The sequence below is a fragment of the Dipodomys ordii genome, unplaced genomic scaffold (assembly GCF_000151885.1).
Source record: "Dipodomys ordii isolate 6190 unplaced genomic scaffold, Dord_2.0 Scaffold95, whole genome shotgun sequence".
Taxonomy (NCBI): Eukaryota; Metazoa; Chordata; class Mammalia; order Rodentia; family Heteromyidae; genus Dipodomys; species Dipodomys ordii.
Window position 1 is genome coordinate 3144832 of NW_012267311.1, and position 21290 is coordinate 3166121.

The following is a 21290-nucleotide window of genomic DNA, read 5'->3' on the forward strand; positions in this document are numbered from 1 at the left end:
CGGATTTCTGGTGGCTTATTGGAGATAAGAGTCTTACGGACTTTCCTGCCTGGACTGGTAACCATGATCCTCACGACTCAGACTCCTTAGGATTACAGTCCACGGGTGCCCGGCCCTCTGGCTTTCTAAGAAAGGCTCTCAAGACTGGTCAGTGAAGCTGACATACTTAGCATAAGGTCTGCTCTCATTTCTTCTATCTAGGTCCAGGACAAAAGCAGGCAGGCTGAGCTAGAAGGGGAAATCTATCTCCTGTCAGATTCTAGTGATACACAATGGAGCAGCAGGGACTGCCCACCCAGAGAGGCAAGTTCTATTTCGTGCATCCCTGCATGGCTGCCTTTTTTTGTGACAAAACATTAAGTAGGACAGGCAGTGGGGTGTGCAAGGGGTTCCAACTTACTGTGCTTGCTTCAGAGTGGGCTGCCCAAGTAACCCTGAAGTCTTGGCAGAGCAGCGGGGTAGCAGAGGAGAGTCTAGAGATGCTAAGCACCTTGAGTCTGGCCTGCGTGTGAGCCATGCGCTATCCTCACTGTAGCAAGGCAACCCGATGGGGTCTGTGGACAAGCCAAGCTCCTGCCAACTGAGCTCTGAAGGATGCTTTATCTTCTGTACCCATGGCTGACCAACGATATCACTATTTCCTGTATGTGGGGTAAGTATAGGTCCAGAATGGGATACCCCAGTATGGATATTGGAGAACGACTTTCCTAGGAAACCCCAGGGGCCACCCAACTCTGTCTCCTCAGCATCAGCATCATACTGCTCTCCACCCACATGTACTTGGGAGCAATGTACAGGCTCGGTGCTCAGGCAGACCTCACCCAGCTCAGCCTCTCTGTTGGGCAGTTTGTCCTGTGGATGCTGATGGATGGGTGATGGGGACAGAGCTGGAAGATCACCACTAGGCTGGTTGTCAGGCGGAGATGAGGACAGCCACAGGTGCTCCGTTGCTGAAGACACTGTCAAGGCTGCTTCTTGATCACCAGAGGATACCACATGGCCCACAGCTGGCCCCCTTGTGAGCTCTGCCTCATCCTGGGCCAGCTGCTCCAAAGGAGGAGGACCCTTATGAGCTGGGGTCTCCAGGAGGGACACTGTGAGAGGAGCCATTAGTCCAGAAGCATATTCAGAGCAGTTGCCTAATGGTTCTCTAGAGTTTTCTCCTTGGAAAGGCTGAGTTGGGCTGTCTTCACTGCCTTGTCTCTGCAGTGTGGGGATTGAATCTCTTTGGTCTGGGGATCCAGGAACTGCAATATGAGATAGTGAAGAAAAACCGTCTTCTAGGGATGGTGAACTGCCCTCAGCCTGCCCAGGAACCCCACTTCTGAAGGTGTCCTGTCCAAGGGCGAAGATGGGAGTCCCAACTTGTTTCTGGCCATATATAAAGTCTACCTGAGCGCAGGAAGGCTTTTCTGCCAGGTTGTCTCTGGGAGAAGGCCCTGAGGAGGACGAGTCCTCCTCTCTGCTCCAGTCTAAGTACACCTTACTTGGGTTGTAGCTATGATTGAATGCTGCTCTTTTGTGACTTCTTCTGAGGTCTCTGGAACACACCCAGCTCTCAGTCAGACCCTTTTCATCACCATCCATCCTGGAGCTAAAAAGCAGACACTGCCGCCTTTCTGCCGCCTGCTCCCCAAGATCCTGCTCCCTGTTCTGATGCAGGAAGAAGGAGCTTTCACTTTCAGATGTATTCTTTTGCTTTGTGGTCCTCTGACTCGAAATGTGTGAAAAAGAATCTTCACTGAAGTCACTGTCATCAAGGTCCTCAGCTTGGGCTCCATCATGGCTGTCAGAGTGGAGAACAGGAGGAGTCTCACTCTGGAGCTGACCATCTGAGGGCCTCTGTTGGCATAAAAACCTTTCCAGTGGCTGGTATTTTAACTTCTGCTGGAGGAGAGGTGGTTGCTGGAACTGTTGGTGATAAAAGCGTAAATGTTCCTCCCTTTCCTTCTGATGTGGAGGGATATTTGTCCAAGCTTCAGAGGTAAGCTTGGCAGGCATGCCTGCCGTGCCTTCCCTACTCTCCTCTGCTAACTGGTGGTGGTTGCTAGAGCACAAGTCAGCTCGTGATAGGAGTTGCTTCTGTACTGGCTGCACAGTCTGTACCTTCTTACACTTAGTAGGTAGCTTGCCATGCACCAGGCTTTCTCCTGGGCCTGGGTCCCTGCCTGCCCACCCAAGGGCAGTCTTATGACCAGTTACATTTTTCTCAGAGAACAATGGTGCGGACTCTTCTGCTCCTTTTTTGGCAAAATGTCCGGACAGTGTGGTTCCTTTGGCAGGGCTGGTCTTCACAACCCACTCTTGGGGAGGACTCCCTCTGGAGCTACCCCTTTTACCAGTGCCTTTAGGTACAGAGGTGAAAGGGATATTGGGAGGGTGGCTGACCAGTGGATGGGCCTTCCCTCTTGTGGAGCTTGTTGCCACTGTGAGGGACTGCTGAAGCCCCAGCTTAACTTTCTTTGGAGAACACTTGTCCCCTGGCAGGACCACAGGAGAGCTCTGAATTCGTTTTGGAGACGAGTTTTCAGATGACCGATTTCGACTGGTAACTGAAGCACAACACTTAATGCCTTTCTTTAGTTCTTTGACCCTGAAAATGACATTTAATGTTAAACATGCATTCCTACATGTCTGTAATGTGTGTTCTATAGCCTTCAGGAAAAACAACAACTAAGAAAAATATGACAAGTGTTGGCACTTACTATTATTATTTTTAATCTGGAAAAGAATAAGAGGGAACAGGGCACATTCTGTTTCAGCATGAGATAGCCTGCTCTACTTGAGTGAGGAACGCAGATCTTCTCTGAGAATATAAGAGGGCATCCATTCTCATGATCAGAAGAGTTTGGGAAATCACCATTGCCCCATATGAGGGATGTGCCAGGGGTGCAAGTCTCAGAACTATTACACAGTGCTCATGCAGGGTTCATGCCCTGCTTCTCGAAGGTGGTCTGGCCCAGGAGTTCATGTCTCCCAGCACCCACCATGCTACAAACAGAGTCCTCTTTTCTTGCAAAACACTTTCTCAGGCTTTTCTGGGAGAGTTACCTCAAGCACACTGGACATTTCAGGAAGCAAAATCTCCAGAAATAAGTAGGATTGTGCTACTTCCATTAAGAGAAAAGTGACTTATCTAGTCCTGAGGCTTTTCAACCTTAGTGCCATTAATATTTTATACCTGATAGGATTCCTTATTGTAAGGGGCTGTTCTGTGTATATAGTAGTGGCCTCTACCCTCAGATGCCAGTAGCACTTTTTCCAAGTCATGACAATCAAAAATATCCTTGGGCTGCAGGTGTGGTTCAAGTGGTAGAGTACTTGCTTAGCAAGCCCAAGCTGCTGAGTTCAAAGCCTAGTATTGAAAGAAATATGTATTTCCCACTGTAAGAGACATGTGGCCTCAAGGGTAGAGATGGTAGAGATGCCAGCAGATATCAAAGACACCTCAGATAGAGGTGCAGGCACCTCAGGCAGTCAAGAGGTGCTAGCTCTGCCACCAACTTCTGAGTCCCCCCTTCTATGGCTGCAGTTTTTTCTTTTAATATGTCTGTACCTATATAACCAGGTATAATACATATTCTCTGTGTGTGTGTGTGTGCACAAACAAGTGTGTGCTTGTGTGAGCTAGTCTGGGGCTTGAACTCAGCGCCTGGGTGCTGCCCCTGAGCTTTTTTGTTCATAGGTAGCACTGTACCAATTGGGCTACAACTCCACTTCTAGCTTATTGGTAGTTAATGGAAAGAAGAGTCGCACAGACTTTTCTGCTTAAGCTGGCTTCCAACCAAAATACAGCTAGGATCATGTGTGTGAAGCACCAGTGTCCAGCTAATACATATTTTATGCCTTACAATTAAGGGAAAAAAGCTCATTAATATTTCTTTCTTTTTCTTTCTTTCTTTCTTTCTTTTTTTTTGTTAATCATGGGGCTTGAACTCTGGGCCTGGGTGCTGTCCCTTAGCTCTTCAGCTCAATGCTAGTGCTCTACTACTGAGCCACAGCACCACTTCTGGTTTTCTAGTGGTTTATTGGAAATAAGAGTTACATGGACTTTCCTACCCGAGCTGGCTTTGATCCGGGATCAGGCTGGCTTTGAACTGATTTCCTCAGATCTCAGCCTCCTGAGTAGCTAGAATTACAGGGGTGAGCCACTGGTGCTTAGCTTAGCATTTCATTTTCTAATGGCCACTGAAATGATACTAATAGAGTCCTCCCTTGAACAAGAGAATATACCATCTTCCTCTTGTCACATTTACAAAAGCAGAACCTACTAGGTCGCATTCTTCAAATCACTAGTTGCTCCAGAAAGAGTTGTGGAGCTCAGTGTCATATCACTGTGTGTGTGAGACACACGCACAAATACATCACACACACACACACACACACACACCTGCCTTTTTGGATCCAACTTCACACACACACACACACACACACACACACCTGCCTTTTCGGATCCAACTTCACACACACACACACACACACACACACCTGCCTTTTCGGATCCAACTTCACACACACACACACACACACACTCACCTGCCTTTTCGGATCCAACTTCACACACACACACACACACACACCTGCCTTTTCGGATCCAACTTCACACACACACACACACACACACACACACCTGCCTTTTTGGATCCAACTTCACACACACACACACACACACCTGCCTTTTCGGATCCAACTTACCGGTCAGCATAGCGCAAAGTATTGAGAGTGTGTTCAGTAGCCACATGGCTTGGTGAGATGTTGGCAATCATACAAGTTTTGGCATTGCCAATGAAAGAGTCTTTCAGGACCTGTTGAAATCAAAAGACAGGTCAATGAGTAACAAAAGACATAGTATTTATTATGTGCAGGATGTTAGGTCATAGTGTCCCTCTGCTCACAAAAAGGCATCTCACAAAACAGGAAATATAAATGCCCAATAAACACAGAAAAAGATACATCACCATTAATCAAAGAAATACAAACCACAAAAACATACATTTTTTTAATTCATACAGTTATAGATTGATAACGCCCTGCCCTGGTGAGGGTTCCGAGAAGCTGCACTTCCCTCCACACTATACACAGCACACTCGTAGAGGGACTGCAGTGCCTTCTTCCCTTCTCCCACGAGGCCTAGTACCATGCTTTCTGGCATGGATGTTCCCTAAATGAACAAAGGGACGTAGGAACAATGAAAGAACCAGCATAAACGCAAGGCTCATGTTTAACTTTACCTGGGTTAATTTGCTCTGCCTGAATGGAGTGTGGGTGTGCTCCTGGTCCAGTGCTCGGATACATTCCTTCAGCTGCAAAGGGGAGGGGGGTAAGTGAGACGTCAAATACCACGTGAAAAGTGGGTAACAGATCAGACACCATGTCCATAGGAATTTCATCTTACTCCACATTCAGGCAATTCTCACAGAAGGAAGTCAAATGCCCAGGTGTTTTTGGTTCAACAAGTCACACCATACAAGACCTGAGCTGCTTCCCTAAGGGCCTCCCAGCTTAAGAGTGAGATAAATCCTAGGATCATAGGCCTTGGGTGGAGGACTTACCCTCAGCTCCTGGAGTCCAAGCTCGTGTAGAGGTGTCCTAGCTTACCAGCTCCTTTTCACTCCTCACAATCTTCCTAACTACTGATGTACAGAAATATAAAAATAACGATAGGCACTTCTTTCTTTCCTCAATTATACACACACACCTACAGGTGCTGATTGGGATATATATTGCCTAAAGTCAGAGGAATGGCACTGAGAAACCCGCTCACTATCCACCCTCAGAGTTGAAGAGCAGACAATGAAAAGGAAATAGCATTTGCTCCTGGCCATGGCCCCCTGGTAAGAAGGGCTCACTGGACATCACTAGAAACTTGGATATGTGAATGGCCAAGGGCAATATGCCCATCAAAAATAGAGGCAGGAATGGGGAAGTCAAGGTGAAGGAGGAGAAACCCTCTATTTCAGAATCATGCATCTAGGCTAAAAGACAATAAAAGGGGAGGAAGATGAAGGAAGCAATCCCTTGGAAGCAGCGGTGCAGACAGGTGTACAGGAAATGAGCCCTCAGAGTTTGTTGGGGCTAATTTTAGTTGCAGCCACAGAGGCCTATCACTGCCTCACCTCTACTCTAGCCGAAAAGTCAGTGTCCTTTTTTGTTTGAGGGGGAGAGGGGCAGGGTCTTGCTATGTAGCCCGGGCTATGCTTAAACTCCACCACACATGACAATATCTTCCATTAGTAAAAATCAATCAATAAAGAGAATAATCTGCCCTTGAATTACACTTGCTTCTCTGACAACCAAATCCAAGTATGGCCACCAATACCTGTTAATCTCTTAGGTCAATTTTACCTCTGCTGTATTAAAATGGAATGGCCAACAAACTTCACTAATGGATTGACTTGGTTAGTATTTTTCTTTCCTTTTCCTCATAGTACTAGGGATTGAATTCGGGGCCTTGAGCATGCTAGGAACTTGCTCTGCCAGTCGAATATCCCTTTTGTTGTTGCTTTTGAGATAGACTCACTAAATTTTTGTTGGGCTGGCCTTGAATTTGAGATCCTCCAACTTCCACCTCCTGAGTAGCTGGGATCATAGGTGTATGTCATCATGCCAGGCTAGGTTTTTCAACTGTGGATAAGTACTGGAGCTAGTTGATAGGTATATGAGAGGTGACTATGCTCTATGTTATGCTTTTCTATGCTTGAGAAGTGAATACAATTTTTAAAAGATCTTTCTTAAGACATTAGCATGTATTAGTTGCACAAAGGAGGTTTCATGGTGACATTTCCATACATGCACACAATATATGCTAATCACACTAACCCAATCTCCCCTATCTCCCCTTCCTTCCTTTTTTCAGTTTTGTTTGAGACAGGATTTCACTGCTGGACTGTAATTCACTATGTAGCCTTAGTTGGTCTTCTCGATCTTCTTTCCTCAATTAATACAATTTAAAATTTTGGAATAAGGAAAAAAGCTTACTAAGTGAGCCAGTGAGCAACTGCAGAAATGTCTGTTCCTGGCAAGGATTGACCAGAGAAAGAGAAGGGCAGAGCTGCCTAGCATTGCTGAGCATCTAACCGGGCAGCCTTTCTCCAGCCCTGGAATCCCATTGTCAGCTGACAGCTGTTCTGATACCACTCTTATACACTGTGGCTGCATGTAAGGGGCAAAAGTACTCAGGAAGGATTTTTTTAAAATCTGGAGCAACTTACAGCCAGAAGACTCTGGTTTATCTCTGCGCCTTCCATCTTGGTCTGTTTATCTGAGTCCCTGGCATCTGCTGCTCTTTCACTGCCCGCCAAATCAATAAAAGAGATCCTAGAGAAAAGACACAGCACGAATGACTTCTGTGGGTCTTTGGTTTATTTTTACATTTTGTGGCCACAGGGGGGGAAAAAATCAGCACTGGCTCTATCTCAGGAAAGAAAAGATATTACTGTCAGCTTTCCAAAAAACATCACAAATTTTTGCCCTGTCAGCTGCTGCTGGCAGTGATCACTTGGAGACTTTGGTTGGTTCTAACCATTGTGGGGAATGATGAGTGAAATTAGTAAAGCATTCTTCCCATAATGCCAAATGGCCATAATGCAAATCACTTAGATGACCACTTAGATAATTAAGTTGAAACTTTTGTGGGCTGCTTTCCAGAAGAAAAAAAAGGGGGGAAGAAAAAGAAAAGAAAGACTCATTACTCAAGAGGTGAGATAGGCTCATCCATCAGCATGGCAGGGTTTGCTAAGATAGCACCACTGAAGCAATGAATGTATCCAATTGTCTTATGGCTTCTTTCAAGAAGAATGGATTAATCTCTCCTCCCCATTTATGGACTGCAAGCTCTCTGAGATGCATTCTCTGCTGTTTCTCTGCTGATACTGTGTTTCACATTAGAAGCAATCAATGTCTCTTTTAATAACTTAGGGTTGACCAACAATGGGTCATTGCTTCATGGTTAATCAACTGATGGCACTTTAGTACAATGATTTATTTCAGGCCTAACAACTCTACTCTTACATTCCTGAAATGAAGACTCCATGGTAGCAGGGTATCCTGTTGTTGATAACACATATTTCAAAGTCACATTAAGGAAGGCAGACAATGCAATTCTTAGCCTATTTCCAGCTCACCTGCCAAATGTCCTCTTGGCTGAATCTTTGATCTGAATTTGGATGATAGCATGAGAGCGGGAGGAGTCTGTATTTACCCCAGTGGCCCCGGTGCTGCGCTCCTTGCTGCCTTTTAAGATCACCTAAAAATAAAATCCATAGGATGACTTCCTCTAGGAGTAAGCAAAGCCCTCTGGCTCCAAAGAGTTGGCTAAGTAAGCAGGAGAGACCAGACATATAATTTTTGTCAGTACACTGCAGTTTTTTTCTGTCCAGGTGGAAAACTGCCTAGACACTAAATCATACAGAGTAAGTACCCAAGGGCAATGAAAACAACAAGGAATACTAATCTTGTGGGAGAACATTCAATAGCTCAAGAGCTAATTTACTTCTTGATCTCAGATACTCTTTTTAATATCCTTGATGGATTTAGTCTTACTATAGTCCCCAGGGAATAACTTGGCTCCCAAGCAAGGTCTCCTGGTACTCATCCGTCTTAGTAACTGAAGCAGAGGACAGAAATGTGCATCATGGAACGAATGATCACATCCGCCTGTTCTACCGGGATATAGGCATGAAGGTGGCCAGGCTCGCTATGTAGGACCAAGGAGCAGTGATTTATTTCAACTGTTATGAGTCCTTTACTTCTCTTGAGATCCATCTTCCCTCAGCCCTGCTTGGGAGTAAGGACTAACTGGGATCCCTCTGACCACAACAGCTCTGAAGCTAAGGTTGGCCTTGATTTCAGCTCTCCAAGGGTAGGGATTACAGGAATGCACAATCTGTGTAATTTTAGACAGGGGGAGGAGAGGTGACTGATGAGAATAAAAAAAAATCTTTAAATGTTAGCCTAAATTGTGTTATGATTTTTTTTAAAAAAACCTCCATTTACCATTGAAGAACAAATACAAAGACTGATTTGCCCATAGTCAAATAGCTACTGTATGACAGAGCCAAATTCTACATTCAGTTTGTCGTCTCCAAAGTTCATGTGGTTTCTAGAACACACTAAGCAAAGGGAGCTTTAATTAATTAATTAATTTATTTATTTGGGTCCGGTCGTGGGGCCTGAACTCTGGGCCTGGGTGCTGTCCCTCAGCTCTTCAGCTCAAGGCTAGCGCTCTACCACTTGAGCCACAGCGCCACTTCCGGCTTTTTTCTTTTTGCTTATGTGGTGCTGAGGAATGGAACCCCAGGGCCATGCAAGGCAAGCGCTCTACCACTGAGCCACCTTCCCAGCCCGGGGCTTTTATTTTAAATCCATTTACTTTGCAGTTAACTAAGGGAAAAGAAGTTTTATCTCATTTTTTTCTCCATCTCTCAGAATTTTGATTTAAACCATATTCAGCCCAGCCAGTTTCCAAATTAAGAGCCCCAAAACTGGGCTGGGCTTGAGTAGTAAAGTGTCTACCTAGCAAGAGAGAGACTGGAAGGAGAGAGAGGGAGAAAGAGGAATAGGGAAAGAGAGGAAGGGAGGGAAAAAGGGTGGGAGGGGGGAGAGAGAGAGAAAGAGAGAGAAGGAGGAGCTAAAAGTTGATAAGAGACAAATTTCAATAACAGGCCTCAAAATATCTCAAGGGAAGGTAATTGAAATTTGTGTGTGTATGTCCCTGTACTGGAATTTGAACTCGGGGCCTTAATTTGCCTTACTCAGCTCGACTGGAACTCTACCACTTGATCACACCTCTACTTCTGGCTTTTTGTTGTTGTTGTTGTTAGTTGTAGGGCTTGAACTCTGGGCCTGGGTGCTGTCCCTTGGCTCTTTAGCTCAAGGCTAGTGCTCTACCACTTGAGCCACAGCGCCACTTATGCCTTTTTCTGCTTATGTGGTGCTGAAGAATGGAACCCAGAGCCTCATGCATGCAAGGCAAACACTCGACCACTGAGCCACCTTCCCAGCCCCTGGCTTTTTGTTGTTTTATTGGAAATAACAGTCTCACAAAGTTTTCTGACTTCTAGTTTCAATCACAATCCTCAGATCTCAGCCTCTTGAACAGCTAAGATTATGGGGTTAGCCACCAGTACCTAGTCAATTTTTTATTTCATGGTACAAGTGATAGTTGTTTCTAAAGATTACCTGTAAAAAGACAAAAAATAAAGATTATCTGTGAGATTTGAAATCCATTTAAAAATATTTCTTTCTTTTTTTTCTTTTGGCAATTTTGGGGTTGGAACTCAGGGCTTTGTTGTAGGTAAGCTCTGTACATTTGCGTCATGCCTCTAACTAGAATTGTATTTAAATACAGTGATTTTGCAAATTTGCTGCTAAAAATTTAAAGAGATCACCTGAGGGCTGGGACTGTATGAGGACTGGAAAGGATAATGCATGTACAGCACATAGTACTATGATTGGTAAGTTCTCAATAAATGCTAGTGTTTTACAAAGATACAAAAGAACTAGCATCTTTGAGTAAGCTTAGAAACTTAAATTGTTTTCATAACTATAAAGCTGCATGGGAAAATACAGCTTAATAGATCGACATACTATGGGTTTCTGAGGACAAGTTGAAATAGGAAAGAGGGAAGGGCCAGGCGCTAGTGGTGCCTGCCTGTACTCCTAGCTACTATTCAGGAGGCTGGGATATGGAAGATGGTGATTTAAATCCAGCATGAGCAGAAAAGCTCAAAAGACTTCAGCTCCAAAAGAATCAGCAAAAAGCTAGGCTGGGCCCTAAGTTCAAGCCCCAGAATCACCAAAAGAAAAAGAGGAGAGGAAGCAGAGGATGAAGAGAAAAACAGAGGAAAGGAGGGAGGGAGAGAATGAATATTTATTTATGAGAAGTATAAGTGTAGGAGCTGAACAAAAATAATACAAACAACTCTCACTACCTCCTCCTCAAATTCCCTCCCTTATTAAAGTCTGAAGGACATTTAGAACATGTTTATAAGTAATGAGATGGGAATCTGCTACAATAGGAAGGAGAGACAACTGCTTAATTCTATGGTGCTGGGAGACATTTAGGGACTTCTGAATAATATGTGTCAAATTAGCTAGTAGTAACATGCTAACTAAGCATTTTAAATACATTAGCTCATTTCCTTTTATCATCCAACCCTACCATCTGCTATCATCCATGCCTCAAAGATTAAAAAAAAATCTACACAAGAATTCATAGCATTGGCTTCTAGTTCTCCATCTTTCCATAAGACTTTAGTCACTGAAGGGTCATAAGCACTTCAAGGTCTATATGCGTGCACATGTGCGTGTACTTGGCTTTTTCTGCGCAAGACTGGTGCTCTACTACTTGAGCCATACTTTTATTTCTAGCTTTTTGTTTCAATAAGAGATATGAATTTTACAGGCTCTTTTGCCTAGGGTGACTTTGAACTGAAATCCTCTGATTGTAGATTCTTGGATAACTAGGATTCCAGTCTCATGAGCTCTGGGCACTTGGCCTTTTTTTTTTTTTTTTTTTTGACAGTGCTGGGATCTTAACTCAGGGTCTTGTACTTGCTTGGCAAATGTTCTATTTGAGTCAGACCTCTAGCCCAAGGTAGCTCTTTTTGTATGGGCCTTTGGTATCAATTAGACAAAACAATTCTTTTTTTTCTTTCTTTTTTTTTTTTTTGGTTGTGGGACTTGAACTTTGGGCCTGGGCGCTGTCCCTCAGCTCTTCAGCTCAAGGCGAGCACTCTACCACTTGAGCCACAGCACCACTTCTAGTTTTCTGAGTGGTTTAGTGGAGATAAGAGTCTCACGGCTTTTCCTGCCTGGGCTGGCTTTGAACCGTGATCATCAGATCTCAGCCTTCTGAGTAGCTAGGATTACAGGCATCAGCCACTGACTAAAACAATTACTTTTTTTAAAGGAAGTTTATTTTTAATCAGAAGTCTTAGAATGGATACCAAGATTATGTAAAATGGCTATAGGAATAACTTAAAAGCCTTCAAATCTCTAAAACAAAACAAAAAATGCTTACTAGTTACCTGACAGAAAGACAAAAACAACAACAAAAAAACACAAACCTCTTCGTTTTAAATCTGGGGAAAGTGATGAGGCAGTGAGTGTTTGGTAAAGGGAGAGAATTCCTGCATTGGTAAGATCATGCAGTCAGATCAACCCCAAAGGAGAAATTTCCTAGAGGGCAATCCTGTGTGAAAAATGAGGCTGCCAGGTGTAGACAGGCAAGTGGCCATGCCTGGGTGAGCTGTGAGAGTAACAGCGAAGATGACACCTGAGCAGAGGCATGGTGATACCTGCATGGAGTAGATAGTGACACCTGAGAGAGTGGCAGTGTGACATCTGCCTTACCAATGTTCTTAAATGTTTATGAGAGTAACTGTGTCAGATATCTATAATTTATGTCAACTTTCCACACTGGCTTCAGATGTCTTTCTGCCTGGACAACACAAGGATTGCAGACTCAGTGAATATCAATGGCAATAAAGAAAACCTTATATTGAATAATAACTTTCTTAGGAACAAAAAACTTTTCCAAGATGGAGAGGTTACTCAATGCAGACTGCCCATTAAGCAGAGTTGTGGAGCTAGAGATGTGACTCAGTTACAGAGCATTTGTCTAGCATGTGCAAGGCAAGGGCCTGGGTTTGATACCCAGTACTGAAAAGAAAAAAACAAACAAGGCACACTACAGTCCTTAGCCAGAAAAAAGATTTTCTCACACTGTACTTTTCTCATTTAATAGGTCTAATCTCTAGAGACAATGGAATCATGAGGACCAGACTCACCTGACACTCATGGCTACATGAAGAAATATTGCTATAGCTTAATAATGCTCACAGCCTTAGGGGAGACCGGCATATCCCACACACCGCGCCTCTCCTGACTTTGTCGTCACTAGAAAAAGGCCCTTAGCTGATCTTCTAAAATGGCCACATTCAGATGCTTCTGTGTTTAGATCTCAATATAAAGTTTCAGCCCTCAGTGATAAGTAAAACTTACCTATTTGTACTAGGAAAAGACATTATGGGCCACCTTGCCATTTCACATCCTAACACTTAACTCTTCTTGTTTTAGACATAGTCTCACTATGTGGCTAACTTTGATCTTCTGATTTTTCTGCTTTAGCTTTCCTTGGGCTAGGATTATAGAAATGCATCACCACACAAGTCTTAACTATCAGTTTTGAAAAGGTAATGACAGCATTTTGCCCAAAGACTGCTATTTGAGGTTAAACAACAGCCTTCCAAATATCCAATTTTAGGTGAATAATAATAGAAGATATTGCCAGAAACATATTAACCCAGTGAATGTCTTTTTCTTAATTTCTTGAGAATAAAAATTCATTTAATGAGACAGTATAGGGAGTGTAATACAGTGAAAAGGGTATGAATCCCAACTGGAATCTGTCAGCCACTAGCTATCTGGTTCTCAGATGTCAATTTTAATCTGTTTTCCATTTGGAAGATGAAGTTTACAATCTTTACTTTATTTCATGATGATTCAATGACATGGTATTTACATTAATCTCTACTAAATGCTTGGTAGATAAGTGTCAGTGAACATTTACAATTATTATTAGAGTAAATTGAGAAGGCAGGCATGAAAGACTGAGAGTAGAATCAGCTAGAGAAGCTTTAACTTTGTTATTCTTTGCAGACATTTCTACTTTGTCCAAAGCCACTATCATTCCTGGTCCCATGAGCTTGGTCAGAGGCTCAGACACTTCTCTCTGGAAGGCTGTGCTTGAATGTGTACTAGGTAAGGTTTGTCAGGTTTTTGGCAGGTCCTAGCCTTTTCTCTATTACATGAGTTTCACTTGCTGGACATATTAGAAAAATGACTATGATGGCTGCATATAAGAATCACCTGGGGAGCTTCTAAAAGAATGCTCACCCTCATATGTGGGATGTAAAATGACACAGATGCTTTGGAAAACAGTATAGCAGTTCGCCCAAATATATGACCCAATAATTCCACTTCTAGGCATACACCCAAGAAAACTGAAAATATATATCTCCACATAAACTTTTATACTTGATATTCATAGCAACATTATTCATAGTGACCAAAAATGGAAACAACTCAAATGTCCACCTCATAAATAAATGTGGTATATCCATACAATGACACATAAATCAGCCATAAAATGGAACTTCCATAAAAGGAAATACTGATGCCTGGTACAACATGGATGAACCTTGAAAACTGCTAAGCAAAAGAATCCAGAGACAAAAAGTTACATACTGGGGATGGGAAGGGTAAACAAAGGAGGAGGCTGCAATGCTTGGTAAGAAATGTATGCATTATCCTGCCCATGTAATTGTAACACCTCTGTACAGTATGTTCACAAATAAAATAAAATAAATAAAAAAAGTTACATATTGTTCTGCTTATGATATACCAAACTAGGCAAATTCATTTAGAAAGAAATCGGTGGTTGCCAGACATTTGCAAGAGAAATAGTGATTACTAATGAGGGTTTCCTGTGGGGGTGATATAAACTTCTGAGATTAATGGCAGTGATTGTACAATTTTATGAATATGCTTTAGCAATTTTTGAATATTATATTTTAAAAGGCTGTATATGCTTGGAGTTGTAGTGCATATCTATAATCTTAGCATGTGGGAGGCTGAAGCAGGACGTTTACAAGTTTGAGGCGAGCCTAAGCTGTAATACCTTGTCTCAAAACTAAAAAAAAATTAAAAAGGTGACCTATGCCATGGGAAGTATATCTTGAAGTATTTTAGCTGGGAATGTGGCTTAGTAGTAGAGTGCTTGCCTAGCATACATGAAGCCCTGGGTTCAATTCCTCAGTACCACATAAACAGAAAAAGCCAGAATTGGAACTGTGGCTCAAGTGGTAGAGTGTTAGCCTTGAGCAAAAGAACCTCAGGGACAGTGCCCAGACCCCTGAGTTCAAGCCCCAAGATGGGCAAAAAAAAAAAAAATCATATTTCAAAACCCATGTATGTATTTTAGAAAGGTGAGATTTATGGTATGTGAACTATATTTCAATTTTAAGGTAATTATAATGCCCATACCTAGGCCTACATTGGGATTCTTTTTTTTTTTTTTTTTTGCTTAAAAAAATTTTTTATGCCAGTACTGGGACTTGAACCAAGGCCTGGCTGTCCCATAGCTTTTTCTACTCAAGATGGATGATCTACCGCTTGAGCCACACTTCCGCTTCCTGCAATGTTTTATTTCTTGATCTGGGTATTTGATTCCAAGGTAACTGTTTCTTTATACTATACATATTTAGGTCTCATGTATTTTTCTGAATAGTGCTATTTTTCACAATAAAAAGAATTAGATAAGTTTTGGACAAGAAAAAAGACCTGTGGTTTAATGTAAAGCCAGGATTATAGGGGGATGTAGCTCAATGGTAGAGCACTTGCCTAACATGTGCAAGACTCTGGGTTTGATCTACAATAAACACACACAAACACATAAACAAATATGCACACACACACACACAAATTTCAGGGTTGAAGAACGTTCAAGGAAGGTTCACCAATATATATTTTTATAAAAGTTAATAAATGCTTAGACTACCCCTATAAGCAAAAAAATTAAAATAAAACCTAACTATGACCAGTAGATGAAATATATGTGTAGTATTGAGGATAGTATGTTAGAAAATGCTTTAGGGCTGGGAAGGTAGCTCAGTGGTAGAGCGCTTGCCTTGCATGCATGAGACCCTGAGTTCGATTCCTTAGCACCACATAAGCAAAAAGAAAAAAGCTGGACGTGGCGCTGTGGTAGACCGCTAGCCTTGAGCTGAAGAGCTGAGGGGCAGCGCCCAGGCCCAGAGTTCAGGCCCCATGACCGGACCCCCCAAAAAAATGCTTTATTCTCTACCTTTTTTATATATTTCAGTAGTGTTCAGATTTCATAATGAGCAAGTATTACTTTTATTGTCTTAAAATGAGAATTTTTAATAAAAGATGATTTTTTTGTTTTTAAAATGTTTTTTATTGTTGAAATACTGTACAGAGGGGTTATAGTTACATGAGTAAGGTTAAAAGATAATTTTTAAATTCCTTTGGAAACATATACAAAATTACTAATAAAACCAGTTTCCTCAGACAAAGGGCATGGAGGGAGTTTCTATTATACCCTTTGAATTTTGAGCCCTTGTGAAACTATTTGTTATTAAAATCTTTATATTTAAGTAAGAACATTTATATTCTAGAGCTCAGTGCCACAAAAAAAAAAAAAACCATAATAGCAGCCTTTAAAACTTGGGCTATGTTTTAGCTTCTCTCCCATGCCCCACCTCCACTCTATTTACCCTGTGGGGAAATAAGCTCTGTTCCCAAGAGAAGACTGGTGTTTCCCAAATGTGAAGTCATCTGCTTGTCACACCCTTTATCTAGATCTGAGGCCATCACACTTCCTAGGCAACAAAATGAATTCCTTCCCTGAACTTAGGCTCCATAGGGGTGTAATGAAGAGAGAAGAAGCAATTACCTCTAAGAGGAACTCCACACTGTCCACCTGGAGCTCCCGAAGTCCCACTATCTGTACCATGTGCTTGCTATCTTCTCTGGCAAAGAGCCTGCAGATGCAAAAATAAGGTTTGTGTAACAGTATTGCAGTAATGAACATAGTGCTTGCTTCCCTAGAAACCATTCTACCAGTCTGCCATCTGGATGGGAAAAATATCCTTCCCCCCCACCTCCAATCCTCTCCTCCTGACTTCATTCTAAGACTTCAGTGATGGTCTTTGATTTTTGTAAACAAAATTAGAACAGCCCATTAACTCAAGCCTATGCCAATTAGTGGATGGCACACTCCTGGCTACCATGATTGGTTTAGAAAGATCTTTGCTATCCAACTAAAAATGTCTTGGTTTTTGTTTGTTTCTCTCTGCAAAGAGAAAGCATGTGGTCTTGGGAGCAGTAGCAGCCATTGTGTATCTAAAAAGAGAACTAGCTTCAGGAAGCTAACACCTTACAAGTAGAGAGAGATAAAGAAACTGGGTGTCTATAACATCTCTGAGCTTCTGGAGTAAACTAACGCTGAAGCTTGACTGCCCTCTAGGCTTTCCAGTTATTTGGGTCAATGATTTCCTTAATTGTAAGTGCCAGTGTTACTGGGGTTATCTTTTATTTGCAACTGAAGGAGTCTGGATACATCATCTTCTCATCTTCTTTCCTTTTTTTTTCTCTTTCTCTCTCTCTTTGAGACAACATCTTGCTATGTAGCCCAGGCTAGCCTCAAACTTGTGATTCTCCTACCTCAAACCCCCAAGTGTTAGGATTACAAGTGTGAACCACCATGTCCAACTCTGGTACATCTTCTAGAGGTGTAAGGAAAAACTCACGCTAAGTAAGAACACAAGGCCCTGAGTTCCAGCCTCACTACTGGTATCCCCCCAGACTTAGCAAATATACTTTGATAAAGTCCCATTATTATAGAAAACATTTTATTAAAATTGTGAGAGCAAACATAAGAAAGGGTACTATCAGTAAACGAATATTTAGAAGCCTAGGAAAGGTAGGAAACAAAAAAAAATCACATTAAGCAATTACTCATTTTTTTTTGGGGGGGGGGTCCAGTCATGGGGCCTAAACTCTGGGCCTGAGCGCTGTCCCTCAGCTCTTCAGCTCAAGGCTAGCGCTCTATCATTTGAGCCATAGCGCCACTTCCGGCTTTTTTCATTTTGCTTATGTGGTGCTGAGGAATCGAACCCAGGGCCTCAAGCATGCAAGGCAAGCGCTCTAACACTGAGCCACCTTCCCAGCCTTCAGGTATTTTTTGAAAAAACAACAACAAAGCCACACCCATAATCTAAGACACTTGCAGTGTCAGTCTTTGTTGTGACTCTGAGAAAAGCTTCAAACACAGGAGTTAGTGATTACTCATCCCTCTAGCTACAATTTAAAAAAATGCAAACATATAGGACACAGAGGTCAATAATTTGGTAATCCACTAATGAACTTCATCCACAAACAGCTGAATATCAGTTTCTTCACCCAAAGAAACAAGAGAGAGGAGTGGGGGGAGGGAGAGAAACAACAGTAGTGGCTTTTGTTTTCATGCCAAATGTTCTTTAAAGGAAGTGGCCATTAAGATCAGAAAGGATGGGGCTGGAAAGGTAGCTCAGTGGTAGAGCGCGTGCCTTGCATGCATGAGGCCCTGGGTTTGATTCCTTAGCACCACATAAGCAGAAAAAGAAAAAAGCTGGAAGTGGCGCTGTGGCTCAAGTGGTAGAATGCTAGCCTTGAGCTGAGGGACAGCACCCAGGCCCAGAGTTCAGGCCCCACAACCAAACCCAAGATCAGAAAAGGCTTTAAAAAAATTGTTTTGAGACAGGGTCTTGAGATGTAGCTTAGGCTAGACTGAAACCCCATGTAGTCTAGGCTGACCTTGAACTCAAAGTCCTCCTGCCTCAGCTTTCTGAGTGCTAGGGTTACAAGCAGGTTCCATGTGCAAGGGTGTTTTTTTATTTTTGGTCGGTCATGGGGCTTGAACTCGGGGCTTGGGCGCTTTCTCTGTGTTCTTCAGCTCAAGGTGAGCACTCTACCGCTTGAGCCATAGCACCACTTCCGGTTTTCTGGTGGTTTATTGGGGATAAAAGTCTCATGGACTTTCCTGTCCGGGCTGGCTTTGAACCGCCATCCTCAGATCTCAGCCTCCTGAGTAGCTAGGATTACAGGTGTGAGCCACCAGCATCTGGCAAGGGTTTTTTTTTAAAATATTATGAAATCTCCCTTTTCACTGGGCTAGTCCACAGGATAATTCTCTAAGCCCACTTGCTAGTTTCTTTAATTATGCTGTATAATATCTTAGTATCCCTCTATGATGGTGCTGCCATATCATGGTCTCCCTACTAAACTAGAACTGTTTGCCTATCCCATTCTACTGCTTGCCTAGAACACACAGAACTTGAACATCACATTAGGCAGCTTTATAGAGGTTTGAACGTCTTGTGGAGGTGAGTAAGGAGGTTTTCCACATGCCTCAGGTCTGGATCAATGTGTTAGGACAATATTAAAGGGGAAGAGAAGTAGAAAACATTATTTATACTTTTTCCATTATACTTAATCAAAGGAAGAAATTTAAATACATGTTGATTTTTTTTGGCTTCCTTTTCATAGAAAAAAGGGAAAGTCCTTTGATAGACATTAGGATATTTTCTATTTAAAATATTAATAGGAGGTTAATTTACTTTTTTCTCTAGTTGAGTTGATTACATGAATCCCATGCAGGAGACTCTTATTTCACCAAAGAACACTAATGCACCTAAGCCCATGTGATTGAAGTGATTCTGTGGAGTTCTGGAACAATAGTGAACAGATTTACAGCTTCCCACTCATATCCGCTACCTTTTTCTTCTATTTAGGAGGTCATAAAGCTGTCCACAGTAAATTTCATAGAAGCTGATCCATACAAAGAGGTGTCTTCTTGGCTGAGACACTTCTAGTTGTCTGAATATATCTTTGGCAGCCAGAGCATACAGTCCTGGGTTCTGTTGAGTTCCTATCATGGTGTAGGTCTTTCCAGCACCTGTTTGTCCATATGCAAAGCAAGTAGCATTGCCTCTGAGAAAAGAATAACATGAATCACATATACATATTTAAGGTACTAATTTACATACTGATTTTGTTTTTTGAAGGGTGGAGAGTAGCACTAGAGTCTGACCTTAATCTTACACTTACTAGGGAAGTACTCTACCTCTGAACCATGCCTTCAGGCCTTTTTTGCCTTCATTATTTTTTGAGATAGGGTCTTATTTCCTGCCAGAGCTCAAACCTGGACCTTGATTCTCCTATTTTTAACTTCCCATTGTAGCTGGTATAATCGGTGTGTAACATCATGCCCAACTTCTTCCACTGAGATGGAGTCTCATGAACTTTTCTGCCTGGACTGGCCTGGAGCCAGCACAAAACAAGGCGTCTCTGCCTAGCAAATGCAAAGCCCTGAGTTCAAACCCCAGTATTCCTCCATACCCCCCCCCACTAAAGAACCACTTGTTCAACAGGAATTTACCAAATTCCTACCCCATACTAGTTGTTTTAACAAATCCTAGAGAAGATTTCAATTTAATCTGGAAAGATATATTTGGTAAAAGAAGTAATAGAGAATTAAAACAAATGTAGTAATTGAATATCATATGATAAATAGGATGGTAGCGACTACTCACATAAAAGAGCAAGTTTATATGAAAGTACATGTAAGCAAATGTAAGCAAAGCATTGGAGGAAGGACTTATGAGAATAAGGCACTGAGCTAGGCCTTGAAGGGAGAAGCTAAGAAGGTACAGAGCTCAAGCAGAGGGCACACCAGCACAGTAAATTTGGTGCATCAGGCATTCCAAGTCTTAACTGAAAAAGTTTTTAGCCAGGTGCCTGTAATTCTAGCAACTCATGGGGCTGAGATCTGAGGATTGAGGTTCGATGCCAGGTGGTGCAGGCAAGTCTAATCTCCAATTAACCACAATAAAAGCTGGACATGGAGATATGGCTCAAGTGGTAGTGCACTAGTGTTGAGCAAAAGAAGCTGAGGGACAGAGCCCAGGTCCTGAGTTCAAGCTTCAGGACCAGCAAAACACACACATTACAGACATACTGACATACAGACACAAAGACAGACAGATACACACACATACACACAGAGTAAATAAATAAACAAAATAAAACTTGTTTCTTTTCTCTCCCTTGCTAATAGCCTTAGGAAAAAAATCCTTTTACTTCTGTTTGGGCCTAGGCTTTCTCTTTCCGTTCTTTTGTTTTGAGAGAGGGATGGTGAGTTGGGATGGGAAAGACAGACTCCCTATATAGTTCATGTTGGCTTCAAACCTCCTGACTGCTGGATTTGTAAGTGTTTGTTACTATACATGGTCTGAATTTTTACTTCTGTCAGTAAAGTAAGAAGTTACTTCCTTTTCCTAATGTCCTATGATTATAAGTAACAATCATTATTCTCGCATGTCAGTATGTATTCATTCTGTAGAAGTGGTATAGAAGAGGCAGGAGACTAAAATGTCGATCACAGTTTAAGAGGAGAGCATGAATGAAGTTTTGAGTTCAAGCCCCTCTGGCTGGGGAGGTGGCTCAGTGGTAGAGTGTTTGCCTTGCATGCATGAGGCCCTGGGTTCAATTCCTCAGCACCACATAAGCAATAAAGAAAAAAAGCCGGAAGTGGTGCTGTGACTCCAGTGGTAGAGTGCTAGCCTTGAGCTGAAGAGCTGAAGGACAGTGCCCAGGCCCAGAGTTCAGGCCCCACAAACGGCCCCCCCAACACACACACACACACACACACACACACACACACA

General features: G+C 42.5%; 1 protein-coding gene across 1 annotated transcript in view; it reads right to left on the reverse strand.

Annotated features, from left to right (window-relative positions):
• Kif24 (kinesin family member 24) overlaps window positions 1-21290 on the reverse strand; it is a 56711-nt gene that overhangs the window by 1082 nt on the left and 34339 nt on the right. The window contains exons 5-11 of the mRNA XM_013026616.1: window positions 19342-19557; window positions 16481-16568; window positions 8124-8245; window positions 7212-7317; window positions 5232-5303; window positions 4696-4805; window positions 401-2593 (exon numbers count right to left, since the gene is read on the reverse strand). Of these exons, the coding sequence (XP_012882070.1) occupies window positions 401-2593; window positions 4696-4805; window positions 5232-5303; window positions 7212-7317; window positions 8124-8245; window positions 16481-16568; window positions 19342-19557 (2907 nt within the window). The remainder of the gene's footprint in view (window positions 1-400; window positions 2594-4695; window positions 4806-5231; window positions 5304-7211; window positions 7318-8123; window positions 8246-16480; window positions 16569-19341; window positions 19558-21290) is intronic.